The sequence below is a fragment of the Anguilla rostrata genome, chromosome 16 (assembly GCF_018555375.3).
Source record: "Anguilla rostrata isolate EN2019 chromosome 16, ASM1855537v3, whole genome shotgun sequence".
NCBI classification, from domain to species: Eukaryota; Metazoa; Chordata; class Actinopteri; order Anguilliformes; family Anguillidae; genus Anguilla; species Anguilla rostrata.
The window spans coordinates 19,976,830-19,994,191 of NC_057948.1; the positions used below are offsets into that span (position 1 = coordinate 19,976,830).

The window sequence follows — 17,362 nt, forward strand, 5'->3', positions numbered from 1 at the left end:
TAAATAACGGGTTTCAATGTATCTAAAACCCTTGTTTTAAAACAGCAGGCTTCCTAAACTTTCCATTTAAGGTCACAAAGCAAGTGAGCCAGTATGTATACTGCTCTATTAGTTTTGATGTGTTACAGTGTTTGAGTCTTCTTATGGTACACATGAGCAGAGAACCTGACTCAGGTCTATCCAGCCACAAAAAACTCACCTATCGTGGGGGAAAAAGGCACTGGTGCAAGACAGTTTGCTTCCTATAAAAGGAAACAGACTCTCTGTTTTGCCCATAATTACTCGCTTTCCAGTTCATTTAGAAGCAATTTTCACTCCTATAATTAGGTCAGTTGCTCACTGTGAGCCTTCAGTCATTCTCCAAATAACTTAACCTTTTGTAACCTTTCCACTGTTTTGGACGTTTTTCTTTTTTTGTACAAATAACAGATGCTTCTTTTCTCTGTGAAATACAGGTGTTTTTTGATTGGTTTCTAAGTGAGTAGATTTGAGGTCAGGAACACATTTGATTGACAGTCACCATGTCCTGTCACACCTCCTATATATATATATATATATATAACTCTGAGACTCAGTACTGCTAAAGGAATTGTATGACGTACTGTACATACATGCATATCTGCACAATTTAGTTTCCAGGGAAAGACAGAGGAGGGTCTCTCTTTTCTGTTTTAAATGTGATTTGTCAGCCAGTATTCGTGAGGTGAAGTTTCAATGCCATTATAGGGCGCAGGAGGTAGGGGCCTCAGTCATATTTAAAACCTGAAGACCTCTCTTCCCCTGCTGAGGTCACTCCACTGAATACCGGTCACCACCAGGATCAGGTTCAAAGTCCTGACTCTGGCCTACACTGCAGCCAACAAGACAGCCCTCGCCTACCTACAGGACATGATTCAACCCTACACGCCAGCTCGACCACTCCACTCTGCTGTAGCAGGGCTACTGGCCTTCCCTGTCATCCGGGTGAATGGTTCTCCTTCGTCACAAGCACAGTTTGTCAGGCTCAAAAAATCGCTAATACGAACTCGCCAAACAGTTTATGAACACTAAGACCTATGTTGACTGAATCCTGTCCAGTGGATGCACCGTCCAGCCATTGGTTGGACAGCAGGCTGAAAGCAGTGGCAGCTAGCTGTGATCACTGTGGTTGCAAGAGGAAGAATAGGAGGATGTGGACAGCGTGTGCAGAGAGGAAAGATGGGGATATGGCAATGAAACTATCTGATTGCATAAGAGGTCATTACAGCAGAACTGGCATTTGCTCCTGTCCTTCACGCTGAGGTCAGAGAGGTGTGAACCAGCACTAAGGGCTCGCCGCGCCACACGGGGATACTGCAGCTGCTTTCAGCGGTGCCCTGGGGAGGGGTGAGGTGACCGAGGCTGTGGATACTTTTGGATTTCGGAGGACTCGAGGGGGGGGTAGACCAAGGTCAAATGCGGGATCATACTGTATGTGAACCTGTTAATCTTTGGTACACTTACCTTGGCAGGCAACCAGCGTGAGTGCCCTGACTGGTATGGTGTTTTGGCATGGAAGAGATAACACTGAAGAGACCATCCTAGAATAGGTTTTGTTCACGAGGAAAGCAATCAGCCTCCTGACTCCAGTATAATCCCAACCTCCCTCCTCTGTCCCCATTCTCAGAGCTGGGGTAATGGTAACATTAGCTGCTGACCCACAGAAGTGACAGCTCAGCCTGACATTTGAAATGGGAGACAATACCTGAAAAATTATTCATGCAGCTTGTAATTATCTGCCTGCACAACCCAGCAGGGCAACATCCAAATTTGAAATATTGCCCCTGACATTAACTGTAATTGTTACCATTTTTGATTTTCATTTTTGACTTAATATAATTGCTTCTCAATGAGAAGTGATGTACTGCAGTGGGCCATCTGAAAAGGTCAAAGGTCAACAAATGCAGACAGAGCAGCACAGCTACATGGGGCCACAGTCCATAAATAAACCCACTGGGAATAAGAAAGCCTAAAGTAGACCAGAAAAAATGAACAGAGGAGCTCACCATTTTTCTCACATTATTTGCTGTGTAAATAAATGCCAACTCGAGTAGAAAGCCATATTTGTAGTGTGTAGTGTATGCTTGGAAATTATAGTGCACCATACCATAAATGTTGCCCACCTGAATTAAAAAACAGCACATACAGACACACAGAAGGACCAGAACAAATTATAGAAGGACCAGACCAAAAATAACAACCACTCACCCGTGTATGTCCATTTATGACCTGGAAAACAAACAAAAGGAGAAAAACAGATTAGTCAGTACAATATTATTTTATTTTCCTAAGAAAAGCACACATATCTATCCTTTCATGCCCCACTAAAGGAACAGCACTAACAGTTCTAAGTAACCGTATTCAATAGGACAAGCATCACATATCTGCACCTGTCATGTGACATACATATGGTGAGTGCCATATTAATGCCAGCACCTCTGCACCCAAAAGCACGCAATTTCGTCTGTCTTCTGTAGGAAAGATATTAGCATGGTGACACTATTGCAGGTAGGTTTGAACAAATGGCCTCTTTGAATCTCATACTTCAAATATATTTAAATGTCACCACAGTGTTGCATTGTCAATCATCCATTGCTTTTTTGTTATGGAAACATCTATCTATATCAACAATGATTTCAGTAATTTACCCATGATATCTTGGGCACTCTGAACAATCCTGCTAGCTAAGGTCAAATCTAATGTAGACCTATTCCTCCAACACCATTCTAAGCTATAACAAGTCTTATCAACCCAGGAAAGCAATTCTGAGAGCAGAATTGAGTTTGGGCATAGATTAATCCATGGCAATAGTAAATGACCTCTGAAAGGGTTTCACAACTTGTCGTAACAGACCAGAACTTATTAAAGTTCACAACTGTAATGTCATATAAATAGTATATTTAAAGTATATACACCATATACTTTAGCATAGCTATCAGCTAGGGATGAATGGTAAATGGACTGCATTTATATAGCGCTTTTATCCAAAGCGCTTTACAATTGATGCCTCGCATTCACTAGAGCAATTAGGGGTTAGGTGTCTTGCTCAGGGACACTTCGACATGCCCAGGGCGGGGGATCGAACCGGCAACCCTCCGACTGCCAGACAACCACTCTTACCTCCTGAGCTATGTCGCCCCTATGAAGAAAATGTTGACTCCGTGACTGTGAAGGTCTAGTTTATAAGCAACTTAGACGGCAACACATTCAACACAAGAATATTGGTCACATCCTTATTAGGGACTACTGCTGTATTTAACTACAATGATTGAAATATTTTTCATATTATAACCCTGAAAGCTTTATTTCACTTATGAGAGTGCACATATCACAAATAGCTAGTGAAACTTGTTCTGAAATTATATTTGACTTGTATGCATATGTGCTGCTAATGCTATTTTCATGGTTTCAAAGGAATATTAGCATGCTGCAATATTATATATTCTAATTGTTTTTTAAATTCTATTCTTAAAGATGTTAATCTTCTGTAAAATACTAGAAACACTTGTATGACAAACAGGAAGGACTTGATTCAACACTAAAGATTTTTGTGAAACCAAACCTTCCTTGAAATTGGTACCACTTATTAGCATACATCATTTTAATTGAATGAGTATCGCTTTGCACGCACCCTCTCTGTTTCCATGGATACTATAGTAATGCTAATGTGAGCGGATTTCATAGATGGTACATTCAAGGACCACAATGAATAGCCCTTTACGGTTATGTAGGCTGGATGGGCTGCAGCAGTTTAAATGCAATGAACCATTTTCCAGTCAGTTGAGTACGCTTACAGTTTAGCACACCTTTATTGATATGACATTGAAAATGAACATACATTTAAATTGATTAAAATGTTTCACTATTGCATTTTTACTGAACGTTACCAGACATTGTATACACTTTGCAACTATATGCACATATTAATGAAAGACCTGTAGCCTCTTTATCACTTATTCAAAGCCGTAAACAAAAGTTGGCGTGTAATTTAACTTCAACATATCACCAGCCACTTTGGCATCCACAAATAACCGTTCAATATTACCAACGGCAGATAATTACTAGGCCAGCCTACCTGAAAACTTCAAAAAAGTTTTTTAAAAAAACTTACCAAGAGATATGGAGACAGTCATAAAAGTCCAAACTTGGACAATCGTTGAGGCTTGCAAATACAGAAAATGCATTTTGTTCTTCGTCTACAAGGAGTTCTACGATTCTGAAAAACCACTGCTAGAGAATTAATAGGAACGTCTCCCCGGCTTTTATAGTATTCATCTCAGCTTCATTCTAGCGCCACGTGACGTCAGAGCAATAACAATCCAGCCCCCAAGTATCCGAGCAGCACAAAAAAAAAAAAAAAGTATCCGAGCAGCAGCGCAAACGGAGCGTGCACGCCCAATCACCATGCTGTCCAAACGTTCTCAGTAGGACACTGGAGATCATTTTAATTGGGCGTGCTAATTTCAGATTTACCGAAAAAAGACACTGCATGTATTACGACATAATATAAACTATTTCACTCTCCGCCCGGTACTTGGCAAGTTTATTGATGGAGCGGAGATCGCGAAGAATTTTCAGGTAGGCAACAGTTCCAGCACAGCAACCGTGTTTACATTGGACAGAATTAGAATCCCACAGGAATCAACCATAAATAATTTATTATCAGATATTATTAACAGTGTCTTCATGACAATTCCTTTTACGGAATTAATGATTTAAGTTGAAATCCCATCCCTTACATTTCTTTTTTAAATGCTGGAATTTAGGAATAAGCGCATTAATTCATTTTTAATGTATTTTATATAGTGGGTGATAAAAAAAAGTGATTTAAATGTCCTTTAGACATTCTTTTTTGTGAAAATGTAACAAGCTTTGGAGATGTGGCTGCAGGAGTGCGTTTGGTGTAACACGTGATAGTTTATAACGTCAAAGATATAGCAAAGTATAATTAGGACTCGGGTTTACACTATATTGCGGCGTGTTTTGACGCAACAAGAAATTAGGTCTCCTGAAAAATGACAGTTCTCCGATTCAGCAGATAATTTCTTGTGGAAAAAAACGTGCCACGTTTTTCTGTGGACTGCACCGTGGGACTTGAGTGTTTAAAGAAGAAGCTGGCTGGAAACAGCTCTGTTTTACCAGTATCGATATATAAAAGAAAAAAAGACGAAGAAATCGTCAGTTTCTCAAACGTATCACATAGTTACCACCTGATGACTGTTTTCATATGTTAAATGGTAGGTAGTTTCCCTGCAACTATTGTTGTCCATTTTGAGGTGACAGACAGAACATCCTACGTGTTAGAGTTCCAGACAGGTTACTACACACTATACACAATTATACTTTAGTTTTGTTTTGATTGATAATGTTGATGTATGCTGCATCTACACACACCATCTCCTTTTAAAATAACAACGAAATGCTGGATTTATAGAGACCATTCTGTTCCCTTCCAAGGGACTTTGTAAAGGCCCGCTCGCTGTAGTGGAAAATAAGCCTATAACTTACCTTAACGGCTAACAATGGACGGTATTACTACACTGTATCAAGTGTAGCCCTGGTTCTTAAATCCTCAATTCATAACACAATTTATGTATTTTGTACTTGATTCTTCTGTAAATATGTTATGTTCATATTACTTTAGAATGATTATGATAGTTATTGGCTTATGTGATTTCATCATGCAACTGCAAACCCTGTTATTCAAAAGTCAATATAACAACTAAGAATCTTCCAGCAAAAATTAGGGCAGGCTAACAATCGTTCAGACTCAAAGTTTAGTTTCTTCATTTATGTTTTGGTCAAACGTAGTATGTAGTTACTCTATGATAGTTGTACAGATGACTCCCTCTCCAGAAATATTCTTGATCATTGGATGAATATACATGTTTTCTTATGTATGTCAAAACCACCTTGTGAAAATCTGCTACTCAAAGATATCTTTGGTTTCTTTTTAAACCTGACAAATTAGGTTGAGGTCAAGTACAGATATTTAGCACAGAGTAAATAAAGCATTCCAGTATTGAATCCCCACAATGTGCATCATTTTCTGAGGATCAAAACGAATGCACAATTCTGGGTGATGGGCTCTGTCTCCTGGCTGATCTACCATGACGCAATCCTCCCTCTCCAGCCATTTCAGAACCCAGCTGCCCCAATCTCTGTCCCTCCACACTTTTCCGTGTGCCAGCCCTCTGCCTATCTCCATCCACTAGCTATCAGTTGTAGGTCATACCCACTTAGAAATTTTGGCATTTGATAGAATCTGAGTTGATAAAAGTGCTTGATCTGAGTACAAGTTGAGCCTGGGTCCAGAGCTCCTCAGGATACCAGTGTATGTGCCCCCTGGCTAATGCAGGCTTGCAGGTTACCAGTAGTCATCAGTGAAAGTTGCAGTACACTATTTGGCTTATAAGGCCCCACTACAGTGGCTAACTCATTTTCTGCCCCCTAGTGACTGAATGAAATGCTTACAGCTACCAGAACAACAGGTGCACACCAACTGCCCATCTGTATTCCTCTGAGGAGAAGCTTATCCAGACTGTGCCTGAAGTCATGCTGCCTGGATCTCTTCTTAATCCCTATGGTTGGGTTGTGAGTATGTGTTGAGCAAATAGACTGACAGACTGAGTAAAAACATTTTATGTTTCTTAGCTGACAACTGATGGTTGTATACACCACTTAACTTTGAGGTATCACCAGCAAGGGGAGTAATTGTGGATTATTTTTGATTCGCTACTCCTGGTAACTTATACTTTTTAAGTGGTAGCTCCTGCTCTGCACATGTATCTTCAGTATTACCTGTGTTGCTTTGGAGTACTAAAATGTTGCATCTTGTATTTGTGTACAGTTGGCTGTAATTACATTTGGTAAAGTGTTATTGCATTTTATTCAGTATCTCGTACAAACCTTGTAGCCTCTCTCATTCAGTGAGTCACTCTTTCATGCCTCAGGGTCAGTGTTCTCCAAATAAATAGCAACAAAATCAATAAAACTAATCATTTCCTTTTGAGCACAAACACTTTCTTAAACTGTCTAATAATATTAATACCTTTATAAACATATTGTACCTTGCCAGCCTCTGAGTCCACCACATTTTATGAAGCTGCTTTGTGGTTAAGCTGGATGCATTTACAGTTTAACTGTTTTGGCCACTTAACCAATGAAAATTCAATTGGTGAATCTTGCTTTTTAAAATTGTATTTATTTTTAATGTAATCTATTATTAATGTTGTCTATTTTATAGTTTGTCAACAGCAAACCCATTAAACTAGAGACACTCAAGTCTTGGTCTTTTCTCATCAGGAGTAAGTACAAACGTTACAGGGTACATGTAATAAAATTCCCTCCCATCATAGCTCACAACCCCACATTTGCTATCCAATTATTAGAAGGAATTGAAGCAACATGAATTTGATTGCTCATTCTGTGGTACATTTGACCACATTCTGGAATGCCCTGGTGGAATTATCATGTGAGTTAAACTGGTTGGGAATTCCATTTTCACACCTCCTGACGCCTCTGGGTCAGGATTATTACAGGCAGAAATCATCGTTTAAATACTTTATCACCAAACACTTGACTTATCACAGTTATCACTCTCTCTCTGTCAAGGGAACCTGATTCTGGAAAGGCGCGTATGTTTACATTCATTCTATCTATAAGGCATCTCACTATCAGTTGAGTCTTCAGCTTTGTAAGAACCTTGCGATTGGTTGTTGTGCTTCTGAGTTCATTGAATATTTTCTAGTGTAACTCTCAGATTGTAACATAGGCTACAACTTGTTCCCAAAAAAAGGGAAATTGGACAGACAGCCATATATAGTTGTAGGACAGATGGACAAAAGATGAAATCACAAGCAAATGGTCTAGATCAGTGGTAACCAACCCAGTTTTTGGAGATCTAGCATCCCTTAGATTTTCACTCCAATCCTAACAAAGCATACCTTTGTTAAAAATCTGCATTGAGCTGCTAATAAGTAGAGTTGGGTGTGCCAAATTAGGGTTGAAATGAAAACCTACAGAAAGGTAGATCTCCAGGAACAGGGTTGGTTACCACTGGCCTAGAATGTGAAAATAATGCTATGTTCTTTGTATTTCTGAATGTTTCTGGTGCATAGTAGTGCTAGCAGCATGGGCGAGTGTTCAGTTGGAAGGTGGTAGTGATGAGTACAAATGTTGCTATTATTTTATGACCCCATGATTGCCTTAGTTTCGTTGCTCTGCTGCGGCAGGTTTCTGTTTGAATGTACACAGTAAAAAAAACTACACATCAGTTATTGCCCTCTGACACCTCACTGCTTGAAACCCAATCACTTTTGCATACATCTGAGAAAAGATTTGTGAATCAGGATAGAACTACAGTGCAGATAAAGTCAAACCTATCAAAATCACTTTGCCAGCTTGATTCTGTGTGTGACTAAAATATAAATGTATTTAGGCCTATCCGGCAAAAGCCAAGATGTGCGAGTTTGAATGCTCAGATACAATGATTAGGTAGCACAGGAGATGCTGCACAAGAGAGAGCTCTTACCTTTTGACAACAAAGAGTACAGCATTCAGATGGATGGTAGCAGACTGTACTTATTTGTGTGTTGCAGTTCAGCTGGAAGATTCTGCATAAATCTGTCACATTATTTCATCTTATTATTCGTGTTTCAAATAATGAATACATCTGTCACACATGGTAATAAATGACCCAACTTTACAGCAGCCATAAAAAGTAGGGTTGGGCCTCTGGTGTAGAGATAATCCAAAAGTCGTTAGCCGTTACTCCTGTATCCTGACCTCACTGGAACACGTGACAGTCTGTGCTGAGCAATCGACAGATTCTTCAGTTGCCTCACATTAGTAATGTGTAAAGGGGTTAAAATAATAAGCAATGCGTGGTACAAGGTGTAGTGGATAGCACTGTCACCATACAGAGAGAAGGTCCTTGGTATGAAGCCTGGATGGGGCCTTTTTGCGTGGAGTTCTGCATGTTCTCCCTGTGCCTGCGGGGGTTTCGTCTGGGTACTCTGGTTTTCTCCTGCAATCCAAAGACACGCAGGTTAGGCTACTGGAGGGCATTCACAGGGCGTTACTGCAGAAGAGCATGTGTGCTCATCGATCTACCCTGTATAAATAAAGGTTAATCAATATGGAAAAACAAGGAGAGAGAGGCAGTCTGTGAATTTATGATCAGTGAGATCATCCTACCTGACTTTTCTTTTTTCTTCATTTAATTTTTTATCTCCAATCCCACCTGAATTTGGAATAACCAATTTGCTAATTATGTACAAGTGTGCTCATATACACACCTGCTACCACTGTAATTACAGAAATGACGGCCTGCAAAACTTGTGTCAGTCTATAAAAAACTATATGCAAAACAGACATGGTTCAAAGCTTTAAATAAAGAGCACATTTGTACCAAAATGACAACATCTGATCTGATCTGATCCTATGGGAGTTTCACTCAGTAAAGATACAGGACATATTAATTATGAAAAACAACTAAGAAATCCAAAAATGGTTTTATACATCCTTTATTCTGTAGTGATTACATGATTACATGACACTGGACAAAACCAGATTTCATTTTCAGGTACTTTTCACATTTGAAATTCTATTTACATACATAGAAATACTCTTTTTCAAGTGCTCCAAGTGAAAATGATTTTAGCTTAATGGATTCACTTGTCCTAGTCTTGGAAAAAGAGTACAAATAGTGGATTGATTGCTTATGGGAGGATTCAGAGGAGGATTTTGGTGATGTCAATACCATCACTGTAGCAGTTGTTTGACTTGTAGTGGTCAGTTATTGGATTATAGAATACCATAATCAACAACCTGAGATTCAGTTTCAACCCTCCAAGGGTGAGGGACAAGTTAATAGATGGGTTTTGAATGGATGGGACGTTACAGTGCAGAACCTTGAAAAAGTACCTGGTTAATGCAGATTTATTTAGATAAATTATTTGGAGAGTGAATAATTGTGATACACATTCTTGGTGAAAATCACAATATACGGCATAGTTTATGATCATAGAATTTATGTTGTTAAATAATTTTGCATTTCTTTTTAACCATTGATTGCAAAGCTGCTACTCAAAGATATCTTTGGATTCTTTTTTTACTTGACAAATGACATTCATGTCAAATACAGAGAGCTCAGGCTGATGTTTTCAGACAGGGTGATCAGTGGACTACTGACTGCATAGTGACATAACTCTGCCCCTTGGTACAGCAGCAAAGCACGGATAGCCATTATTATGTCAGCATTGGATACAACATCTATTTTCACCAAAAGTGGCATTTTCCTTCGCAATTTGGACACACATTACAAGGCTATGCAGCGTGGAAAAAAGAGACTTCCGGCACATACTCAGTGATAATCAAGGTGTGTATCCTGGGCCAGACAGGCCCTGTCTGGAGCTGTCAGCAGGCCTGTCCAGAACATGTCAGACGTCTGCTCACAGCGTGCCACGCATGTTCCAAATAACGTGTGCCGCACATCGGGGCCTCAGCACTCATGCCTGTGATAAACCAGTACTGAAACAGCAGGCCCCCTGTCACACAGGAAAGGTCATTTCAGAGTATGGAAGTACCAGCCAAACTGACGGAGGTCAAACTATCTTAGATGCATGCTTCCAACAAACAGTCCAGCGTCACCCCTGGTGGCCAGCGGTAGGGTGTACCCTCCATCTACAAGCAGGTTAAAATAAATTCCAGATTGGATAAGAGGGTATTTTTAGAGGTTCTGCAATTGCTGGACAGCAGCCATTATTGAGCACACAGACAGATTTGATGTGCATGTGCTTGGCCTGTGTGGTCAGTGTTGTCCCGTGGACAACCCGGTGAACAAAATATTACTTCATCACCAAGGTTACCGAATGGTGCACGTTTGTATAGCCTGCATGAAACAACACGGTAAGAACGCACAGGGTGAAGTATCTAAGATGCGCTTTTAGTAGTCCATCTTCGGAACATTGTAGTTTCACCACGGCAGACCCACGTCAATAACATCCTCCGTCGCATAATTGCATAGCCTAGTGTAAGTGTAGTCGGATTCTCTAAGCACTGTGGTTGTCTTTTCCTAAGTCTTTATGGATTCTTCACATCTTTCCTGACCTCATGACGTTTTCCATCGAGGTCAAGGAAAAGTGGTTAGGAAAAGACATAATTTTTTTTGACTATTCGGACGCAGCCTTGCTCTTATCGTGGATGCCACTTAGATACTTCCGGTTCATTTCAGTCAGTTAGGAACCTTCCTAAGCAAAAAAGACTATTCGGACGCAGCTGACAAATTTCATCCCCCTATTCACTTCTTGGGTTACATTTCCGGTTACGTTCCTTTAACGCGCAAGTTAGCGTCAACTTGACTACCTTGCATGCATGGTTTCCAAGCGTTCTCTGCTGGTTGCTAATGACAGTGAGCGATCACTAGCTAGTGGGCTAGCTAGGAAGAGAAGCTTTTATAAAAGTCTAAGGCTGCGTCTGAATAGTCAGAAAAACGATGTCCTATGTAACCCCGGAAGTTAATAGGGGGGATGAAATTTGTAAGGGGGATGAAATTTGTTGTGACACAGCCTTGGCCACTTCTCATTAAGAGGAAGTACAAAGGTTACACTGTACAGGAACTCCGACCCACTCCCATTAGTTTACAACCCCACATTCGCTGCCAGACTATTAGAAAGGATTGAAGCAACATGAGGTGGCTTGCTGTTTCTGTGGTAGCGTTGACCGTGTTCTGCGATGTCCTGGCTGAATTTCCACGTGAGTTCATCTGTTCTTTTCATAGCATTCCATTTTCACACCCCTGGATCAGGACGTTTATTGGCAGAAACCATCAGATAAATGCTTGATTAATCACTCTTCTTTCGCTTGATGGGGGAACCACATTCTAGAAAGGCGCATATGTTTACATTCATTCGTTCATTTAGGTTTTTCACAATCTGTTCAGTCTTCAGCTTTGTAAGAACCTTGCAATTGGTTGTTTGGTGCTTCTGAGTTTCTTGAATATTTTCTGGTGTACCTCTAACAATGACACATAGGCAACATCTTTCTCCCATAAACTGGGAATTTGGCAGTTAACCATTTATAGTTGTAGGACAGATGGACAAAAGATGAAATCACAAATAAATGGCCAAGACTGTGAAAATAATGCTATGTTCTTTGTATTTCTGGATGTTTCTGGTGCATAGTAGTACTAGCAGCATGGGCGAGTGTTCAGTTGGAAGGTGGTAGTGATGAGTACAAAGGTTACTATTATTTTATGATCCCACAATTGCCTTAGTTTCGTTGCTCTGCTGCGGCAGGTTTCTGTTTGAATGTACACAGTCTTAGTTGGGATGTTGTTTCAATGGAAATCTTTGGTGTGCAATCTGAAGGATTTTTCAAATTCAAGGAAGCACAACATCAATCAAGGCCTTTAAAAAAAATAATAAATCCATCTGGGGTGTGGTATATTTGATATTATTTTTTAGTGCATGCTTCCACCTGGCAGTTTTTACTGGGATATTTTATATATTTAGAGAAGTTTCTGTTGACTTGCCAGCTTTATGATGGCTGGTATAGGGAAATGTAGGGTTTGCGGTCTACAGTAAGAAAATAAACATCAACTGCAAACCTCTCTAAAAATATCCTTAATCGCACACAACAACTGTCTGCGGCAATCAAAAACATACATAATACCCTAGAAAATAAACTATACCTTTAACATACTAGAGTCAAAAGTTGACAATCAAAAATTCACATCTGCGCACATATTCTCTTAATATTTCTCTTAATATGTAAGATGCATTCAATATGTGGAAGCATGTGTGCTTGTGCCGGCTGCCATCATAGTTTGTGTTAATTATCTGATGAAAGACAGCAGTGTTGGACCCTCCCTGGTGCAGGGAGTGAGAATACTAGGTGGTGAATGAGTAACCATTTCTTTGGCAGCAACAGCACTAGTCATCATGAGGGCGGCTTCAGGAAGCCAGATGGCTTTCACTGTTCAACAATCGATGCAAGTCTGTATTAGTCTGATGTACATCACAATCCCCCCGCCCCAAATAAGGCTTTGTATGTTATATTGGAAAATCAGCACTAAATTCTTTACAGATAGGAACCTATGATTTTTTTTTTTTAATCATGGTTTGTAAACACTTGGTTACCATATTTGTTTGCAAATATAAGGGTTTATACTAAGGCCTGCTGCTGTTACATCATTTGATTACTGATCTTTGCATAAGTGTAGCTAGTTCCTATTGCCTTCACTCCAGAATTGTAATATTGGAATCATTTAGTCTTCTACTTAGTTGAGCACATTAGGTAATTTTCTAATAAATCATATTAAGAATCTAAAATTTAAAACTATTATCATGGTTATCTCATGGTTTGACATCAGTGTCATGCTTTGATATCACATCCCCAACAAAATAGGATAGTGTGACAGTCATGTTGTAGCGCCACTTGTTCCCAGATGGGTGCAGGTTTGAAACTATGGCAGGACAGATTCTTTGCTACTTAGGGGAAGGTTCTTAATTTGCTTCTGCATATACATATGTAAAGGTAAAAGTTTAGGCCATTTATAAGCACAATAAGCAGCAGGAAATCAAGAGTTTAAGAGAAGATAATAACCAAACAAGAATGGACTTAAAGCTAACATCCCTTATTTCTTATCTATAAGATCAAAGTCATTATGACACACTCTATATGGAAAGGTAGTGGTTGTCCAAAACTATGAGACTATAGGCATGACTAAATGAAAATTACACATCATTTTCTGCCCTCTGACATATCACTGCTTGACCACACTCACTGCAACATACATGTAGTTGCAGTGCAATTAAAGTCAAACCATCAAAATCACTGTGCCAAGCAGCTTCATGTGTTGTCCCTGGAACATCATAGCTCATCATACACTAATACAAAACATGTATTGTAGGTGATACAAGTGCGAGAACCTTATTATATCAAAGACAAATGCAGCTTGATTCAGCATGTGACTAAAATTTCCACATATTTACATGACAAAAGCCACTATGTGCACGTTTAAGTGCTCTGATACATTAAGTAGACTCACAAAAGTTATTGCACACAAGGAGGGAACTATTAGCTTTAGTCAATGAAGAATATGAAGAATATGAAGCATGATGGTAGCAGACTGTGCTCAAGTGTGTATTGAAGTTTAGCTGGAAGATTCTACATAAATTTTTCATATTTTTTACGTAATTATTCATGTTTCAAACAATGGTTGCATCTGTCACTCATGGTAATAAAGGACTCAACTTTACAGCAGCCATAAAAAGAAGGGTTGGGCCTCTGGTGTACAAATAATCCAAGTCATTTGCAATTGCTCCTGCATCCTGACCTCACAGGAACACACGACAAACTTTCTTCACATTAGTAATGTGTAAAGGGGTTAATATGAAAAAACAAAAAGAGAGAGGCTGACTGTATTTGTGATTGAAAATATACTTGATTGTCGCCTGTCTTTTCTAACAATAATGTAGCTCAGGATAAAGAAACAGAGCTCAGCTTGGCCAGCTGTTTTAAAGTACCTGCTGCCCAAATGACTCCTCAATATTTACCATCCTACAGTAATGCATTGACCACTTCTCAAATGGTACATATCGACATATGCAATTAGCCCCCAACTACTGTACACTTCTTTCCCCTAAAATTCATTTATTGAGAAAATATGAAAGAAACTGCACTTCTTGTTAACTTATATCTTGCAGCTTCCTGTGACATGCCAATGGATCCTGGACTAGGAGCTGACATTACTGTTCTTCTTTACTATGATAAGGCACAAGACAAGTGTCTCCCATTCCACTATGGAGGGAAGGGAGGCAATGAGAACAGATTTTTCACAGATAGGATGTGTATGCAAAACTGCTCCAGCAGAGCAGAAGAATTGTACCCTGCAGATGGTGAGTTTGGCATATTTAATTGAGATGTAATTTCAATTTTAGCTTCAAGCTGCTGCCATGCCAGTTTATGTTAGTCACTGCTAATAGTGTTTACTAATAATAATTCATTTAAACCCTGTTAGAATGTTTACAATTAATGCTGCGAATATTTGCAGCGTATATTGTTTATAAAAAAGTGGTTGGATTCTGTTAGCGATGCATTATTTTCTCATGAGTTGCTGAGGAAATATAAGTCTTTTAAACAGAAGTAGTTATAGTGTATATGAATACATATAGCGCAATGGAAAAAAGGCTTTCCATTCAAGTGGATGCAAAGATAGAATGGCTAATTATTTAGATACGTAAAGTCATTTTATCTGAATTTCAGATGTGAATCTGATTTTACGTGCTTCTTTTCTTCTGTCTTCTGTCCAGAAAAAAAAGCCTGTCACCTAAAAAAGGAGTATGGCCATTGTATGGGTCGATATTTACTTTGGTATTATGATCCCTTTCACGGGAAATGCAAAACATTCCAATTCACTGGTTGTGGGGGCAACGGAAACCGATTTCTCAGTGAACATCACTGCAACACCACCTGTGCTGGTATTTTTGGTGGGTTCTCAGTCTATTACCTCTTTCAAAAAAATAGGCCCATATGATGCTCAAATTAAGTGTGATTATTGTTATTATTATTAATTTTAGATCAAGGGGACATGGAGGAGGAGGTTGAGTCGGACACACCTGCTGGTAAGCAAGAGTTATCTGTAAATGCACACAATTATTATTATTATTATTATTATTATTATTATCATCATTGTTATTATTATTATAAGTTGTTAATAATAATAATACTAATAACAATCACCATTGTTATTACTATTAATGGCTACTTTTGTGTCAAATTTCATAAACTTATGATTCATATACATCCTAGCAGCAAGCTAAGCCCAGCATGCTCTTTAGAAAGTCTAAGTGGAAATGTCCAGCAGCATGATGATTTATATAAAATTGAGTTCAACTGGGCTACACATTATATCCAAGGCATTGAATTGTATTCCTTGCATGTGCTTTCGGTTCACTGAATATTTTTGAGGACTAAAGACTGTTTGCATTTTTCTCCAGGGCTGATTATTGGAATTGTGCTAGGTGTCCTTGGAGCAGTTATCATGATCGTTACGGTTGTCATGGTAGTGAAGAACAAGAAGTGAGTATAAAACTGTCATTAAGCTGCTCTCTGTGGATGAAGTTGTGATTGGATGGGTAACTATGTTCCTCTTGATACTTGAACTTTGAGTCATAAGTGGATTTTTTTCAGTCCTAGATCATCCCTCAAAATCGTAGTGCATTTAATTCACAAGCTGACTAACTAATAAGCTTTCCCTCTAGATTTTCCATTGGATGAAAAACATTCTATAAAACATTCTAATGTGGGCATTCTATGGTGGAGTATACACTCCCTACCATCCTATAGATATTATACCCTCAGTATTGCCTGCCCTGACATATTGCAACAAGCGAAATGTGCCCTTCAAAATGTTATTTATTTTATCTTCAACTGCAGACCCAAAACCAAAGAAACAAAGAAGGTGCCAAAAGGGGACGATTCGCCACTTCAACCTGAAGGAATGGAAATGGCATAGACCGATCCAGCCGTGGCTGGAGAAGCCAATATTTCTCCACCTCCCCATCCCATCCAAAATACAATTAAAGTACAGTGATATTTGTTATTTTAAACAGAGATGTGCTGGGTTAATGCTTGTGTGCACACGATTAACATTTATTGTGATTATAATAGGATGACAGTGCTGTGATACTGTAATGTATTAAAATATATAAATCGCCACTGTAGACAGTAAACTAATCTTACAAGTTTTTTGTACTTTAAAAAATGTATTTTTTGTTTTACCAAAATTGTTATTTCTGTGTTTGAAGTAGCTCTCAGGGAGTAATTCAGATCCTTCTGCACATTTACAACTGTAAAAATACAAGTGTTTAAGTGATGAATAAATTTTGTTAATGAACTCAAATTTAATTCCCTTGAAAATATGAAACAATTTGTTTTTCCATTTAAACCCATTTTATTAGTTCAGAAATGTGCATAATTTTGTTCAGGCAAATCATTACAACTGAACAGATCGCCACACAGACTTTCCTGTTTGTTTGATAAAATCACTGACACAAGTCATTTGGACTTTAGATACTTGAAACATTACAAAGAATGTTTACATAAATATGATAATAAAAATGATTGCATACCTGGTAATGCAACCCCCAGATGGTTTGGAGCAGATGCATAAATTAATATAATACTCCCACACATGTGTATCTAGCAAAATTCACTGTTGTGCTCTTCAGTGAAAATATCTTTGCTACTCTATCTGTGGCTACATTTCTTGTAGAATATGTCTACAAAAGCCACGTAAATACCTTGAAGATGACTACCCACATAGTCTACAGTTTGG

At 38.9% G+C, this 17,362-nt stretch overlaps 2 protein-coding genes across 7 annotated transcripts in view; one reads left to right on the plus strand and one right to left on the minus strand.

Annotated features, from left to right (window-relative positions):
- ca12 (carbonic anhydrase XII) overlaps window positions 1-17,362 on the minus strand; it is a 38,221-nt gene that overhangs the window by 15,653 nt on the left and 5,206 nt on the right. The window contains exons 1-3 of one of the 6 annotated variants that reach the window (XM_064313944.1): window positions 8,941-9,046; window positions 8,552-8,643; window positions 2,227-2,247 (exon numbers count right to left, since the gene is read on the minus strand). In XM_064313944.1, coding sequence (XP_064170014.1) covers window positions 2,227-2,247; window positions 8,552-8,576 — 46 coding nt within the window. In that variant the 5' untranslated portion in view covers window positions 8,577-8,643; window positions 8,941-9,046. Of the gene's footprint in view, window positions 1-2,226; window positions 2,248-4,129; window positions 4,344-8,551; window positions 9,047-17,362 lie in introns of those variants that run through there. The other 5 variants (XM_064313945.1, XM_064313946.1, XM_064313942.1 and 2 more) reach the window with 5 other exon arrangements.
- Window positions 11,490-16,932, plus strand: si:dkeyp-73b11.8 (BPTI/Kunitz domain-containing protein). The gene is made up of 6 exons (XM_064313947.1): window positions 11,490-11,775; window positions 14,730-14,921; window positions 15,336-15,512; window positions 15,603-15,647; window positions 16,023-16,104; window positions 16,462-16,932. Exons 1-6 carry the CDS (start codon window positions 11,709-11,711, stop codon window positions 16,538-16,540), a joined length of 642 nt encoding a protein of 213 aa, XP_064170017.1. The 5' UTR covers window positions 11,490-11,708; the 3' UTR covers window positions 16,541-16,932.